Consider the following 4,398-nt stretch of genomic DNA (forward strand, 5'->3'; position numbering starts at 1 on the left):
GAAGGGTTTACTCGCATTTCTAACTGATGTTTCTAACTGAGGTACGTAGCGGTTATAAGAGCAATGGACCATTCCCTCTAAGTAACGTAAATGAAACAAACAAACAAAAGACAAACAAGTGTATTAAGACCAATTTTAAAGGCCTTGCAATATACCAATAATTTACATCCTAGGTTGAATAAGACTTTGAAACGAACAAAAGGGAATTAGAGTCAAACCATGGACCCTTCTGCTTTACCTTCGTACTCCAACCATATTAGATGGTGGTTTCTTCAATCAATCATGTGATTAATGTGTTATTGCTTTATATAAACCTTGTAACACGATTGATGTTGACACGCCTTTAAATCATTGAATAATCATAGGCATGCGTTGTATTAATTCATAATATGTTGTTTATAGAATAAAATTAATGTCTTTCATATAACTCGTTTTGATTAAAGTCTCTGGAGGCTCTCTCCGTGCAGATCTTGAGATAATCCGTCACGATATCAAGTGGATTAACCTGTTGATATGATAGTGAATGTCCACGTGAATGTTGAAAGATTTTCCCATAGAAAAAACAATATGTCGTTCAGGTTCCTGAGCTACACTTTGTTCCTTGATCATATTGGCTTAATCCAGTGTTGTTTTGATTATGTTTTATTTACTCTACCATTCCTAATAATACGGACATCGCTTGTGTCACCTTTCTCAATCACCACGAACAATATAATATTTTTTGGTCAAATCACCCATTAAATAAAAAATAATCATATACAAGTATGATCATCTATATTGTTAAATCCTCTCTCACTGTTTTGAGGAAAATACAAGTAAACCTTTACAAAGACACCTAAGTTAAGAGAGCGACAGATGTTTAAAAAGTAAACTTGGAGTCAATTTCCTACCTTGGCAGTAACAGCTGTCTGGAATAGGAAATATAATTACAATAAGATAATTTGATGTAATAGTAATATGAAGTAGATTTAATAGTTCTGTTGTATAATAATATCTAATTAATGGTTTGAGAATATATTATCTATCCCCAATAAAACTAAGAAACTGTGCCCAAGTCTACTATGTTTTCTTCTTCATGATGGCTGCTATCTTATATGCACGTGTAATGTATTATTACGATAAAAAGAAGCTCTTAATTTTTGAAAACCGTATTTGTCAATTGGTACAATTATACCATTCATTTAATTAATTTTCTGCATTTAGACCTAGAGCTAGGTTTTGTTATTCACGAGTTATACTTCAAGTCACTTTAATCATTCAAATCATTTTAAGTTTTCTGGTTGATTCTTTATCTAATGTAAATGTTTTACTAACTACCAGTCTCACTATAACGCATTTAAAGGAAAATTTATGATTAATTTTACAGGATAACAATGCATCAAATATCACTTACACCGCGGATATGACGTTAGCTTGAAACCGTTTAAATTACAGTATAATACTGAAAATTTGTCATTGTATGATAAGGTTGAGAAATTGGAATAGGAAAAATCACTTCGTCTCTACATGTAAAGTAACATTTAATAATTCACCGCTCAAAGATGTGTTCACCTTTAAAATAGGGGTTAACTCTTTCCATAGGCAATATTAGTGAGGATCTTTATTATTATTTTGAAAAAGCCCTCAGCGACCCCCCCACCCCCATTGTCATATTGGACAGATCTGCCGCACTAGTAAAAATACGTTTTTGATATTTTTGCCAGAAAACTCGTCCTTGAGATAATGATCGATTAAAATAATCCCCCCCCCCCCATCTTGTCAAATATTCTCGAACCTGGGATTATCCTAGAAGTCTCAGGTTTGAGAGTTATTGGCAAGATGAGGGTCATTTTAATCGATCGTTATTTCCAAGGACAAGAAATCTGGCCAGTTTTATTTTTAAAATGCACGTTATTCAGTACCTATACGGTAGAGATTGGCTCTTATATGAATTTGTTTTTCTTGGAATAATTTATACCATACATTCCATACAAGCAGAAGAAAATAATATGAAATGTTTACTTACAGAGCTGTGTGAGAAAGACGACAATGATAAGCGATTTCATGGTGACTTGGATATAATTTCTGTGAAAACAATAGAGAGTAAATATCGTATCGCATAAAGTAATCATTTAATGGCTAATAGACTTTAAAAACCGTTTCATGCACAGGTGCAATTTTTCATTTATATAAACAACATTTATTGTTAATTTGGTATAAAAAGAGTGGTTTATTTCCAAGTAATATGTGACCTATCCCCAAACGGTATTGTCTCAGTGAACCAGAAGGTGCAAGTTAGATTTTGTAAACTGTAAAACAATCATATTTCAAAATTCTAATGATTCTGATCTGAAATTCAACTTTTGTTTTACAAAATTGTTGCAAGAGGTCACAAGCTAGCCGAAGCAACTTTAAAATCCTGTGGTAGAAATTAGTTGTCCTGTAGTAGCAAACTCTATAGAGCGATTCATAAAATGTAGTTCGTTCTTTTGTATCAAATATTAAGTTTCAAAGCTGAACATGAGCTTTTGCCAATACTATCAACAGATGACCGGGAAATTAAGGGAGAATTTACAATGATAAGTATGAAGATTACACCAATTTAACACTGAAATATTGCAAATGACACTCTTACAACCAAAACGTATATTATTTAAAAGTTTGATCCAACCCTCTGTAATGTTGAATATAATTCTTAAAAAAGCATTCTACTCGTAGTTATAAAACGTTCTAGTACTCAGAAAATATATAGACGTCTAATGCCAATGTGTGCTCTGATTTTAAAAAAAAGCAATTTACAAGCTTGAAAACAAGTTATTCTAGGAAATGCTAAAGGATAGACATTTGTATCCCTAAACCTAATACAAATTCACAATTTTTTCTACTATATAAGAGTTTAATAAGAAATGTAAAAAAAAACACTTACAAACGAGTATTGTATTCTGAGAAAATTTAGGGTTTAAGAAGAGACGATCCGCCCACAAGCTGGAGCCAAGGTAAAATCTTACTGCGTCTCGTCGATAGATAGATGGCGGATACGTGAGAGAAAGGACAGCTGGGTAGATAGGATGTCTACGAGTGGACAACTTATCTATGGACATTGGTGTATGAAGTAACCATCACAGGCGTGGCCCTGTAAATACATTTCCTTTACAAGATATGTAAAAAAAAACCGCGAACTTTCATATAGCGCAACATCTACGAAAAAGTAAAAAACGGTAGGGGCTGCCTGAAGCCGGTGAAGGTGAAAATACTAACGAAAGAGTGAAAATGGAGAGGCTTCGTATGGGAACACAACAGACAATGGACGTTTCGGGTACAAACCCTTCGTCAGCACAAAACGTGCCCAAATGTCTTTACAAGATGACCCAAGCTAACATCAACACCTAACAAATAGATAGTTCGAAGTTGACGTCACTCAGGTCTTTGTTATTGTTATTTGCAGCGGCGTGGCGTATTGACGGCGTATGGTGGTGCCATGATTAGAAGAAGAAAAAAAATTCTAAAACAGTGCACACGGTTAAGAGGAGAGAGCACATGTTAAAAACTCTCTTTTTTGGAAGGGTGGGGGGAGGGTCGATGGGTTCTACGAGTGGACAAAACTCACAAAAACAAATAATTCATGAAAACATCAAGCCACAACACTGAGATACAAGTCCCGTATGAAAAGGTCTTTGTAATTATTCTTTGTCCACCATTTAAAGGATTGGTTTTGGTCGATAATGCAATCAATATGTGATAAATGTAAATCAAAAGAGAAAAAATAACCTATGACAGAAATTACTTACTTTTAGTACTTGTAAAGAAAATCTGCACGGCGATGTTTCATCTCTGCAAATCTTTTTATAATGTGTTTATTGAAATTTGGAATGGCATCTATTTCAGCTTTGTGAATTGACAGAATCATTAATGAATTTAACCGCTCTGTGTTTCATTGAATTTCGCAAGAAATTTTTCACTCTTTTAAGGGTGCTAAAACAACGTTCAGGAGGTTAAGAATTACGATGGAAGTGGTTAAGGTCACTATAGCCTATAGATGTCCATGATTTGTCAGTTTGTTGTATCTGTAAAAAGTAGACAATAAAAAACAAAAGAAACGTTTTTTTTTCTAAACTAACTGTGAGCCATTCATGCCTGTCATACCATGTCACTGAAAAAGAGCGTTTTCGAGATTTCCACACCTGTGTTAATTCAAAATCAGTTGGTTGGTGAGGAACTAGTCTTTTTATTTCTAATTTGTCATCTAGTGTCAATCTCCCAAACGGTCGGTGAAGTAAAGAGTCAACTTGATTCATTGCAATTCATTGTTTAACAAAACAAAACTTCAAAGTATATCTCAAATAATGGAAATCAGTGGACTACGATTAATGATTGCACAAATAAAAGGTAGATTCAGATCTTAAAGCATCACAAAGAAAA

The 4,398-nt window shown here is 33.8% G+C and overlaps 1 protein-coding gene across 1 annotated transcript in view; it reads right to left on the bottom strand.

Moving 5' to 3' along the window:
* LOC144965618 (uncharacterized) overlaps positions 1-3,029 on the bottom strand; it is a 21,070-nt gene extending 18,041 nt beyond the window's left edge. Inside the window, exons 1-3 of the mRNA XM_078901159.1 lie at positions 2,906-3,029; positions 2,006-2,064; positions 891-908 (exon numbers count right to left, since the gene is read on the bottom strand). Coding sequence (XP_078757285.1) covers positions 891-908; positions 2,006-2,045 — 58 coding nt within the window. The 5' untranslated portion in view covers positions 2,046-2,064; positions 2,906-3,029. The remainder of the gene's footprint in view (positions 1-890; positions 909-2,005; positions 2,065-2,905) is intronic.
* Between the last annotated feature and the right edge of the window lie 1,369 nt (positions 3,030-4,398).

The sequence above is a fragment of the Berghia stephanieae genome, chromosome 2 (genome assembly GCF_034508935.2).
Source record: "Berghia stephanieae isolate SIO BIC M18660-M18661 chromosome 2, UCSD_Bste_1.3, whole genome shotgun sequence".
Lineage (NCBI taxonomy): Eukaryota > Metazoa > Mollusca > Gastropoda > Nudibranchia > Aeolidiidae > Berghia > Berghia stephanieae.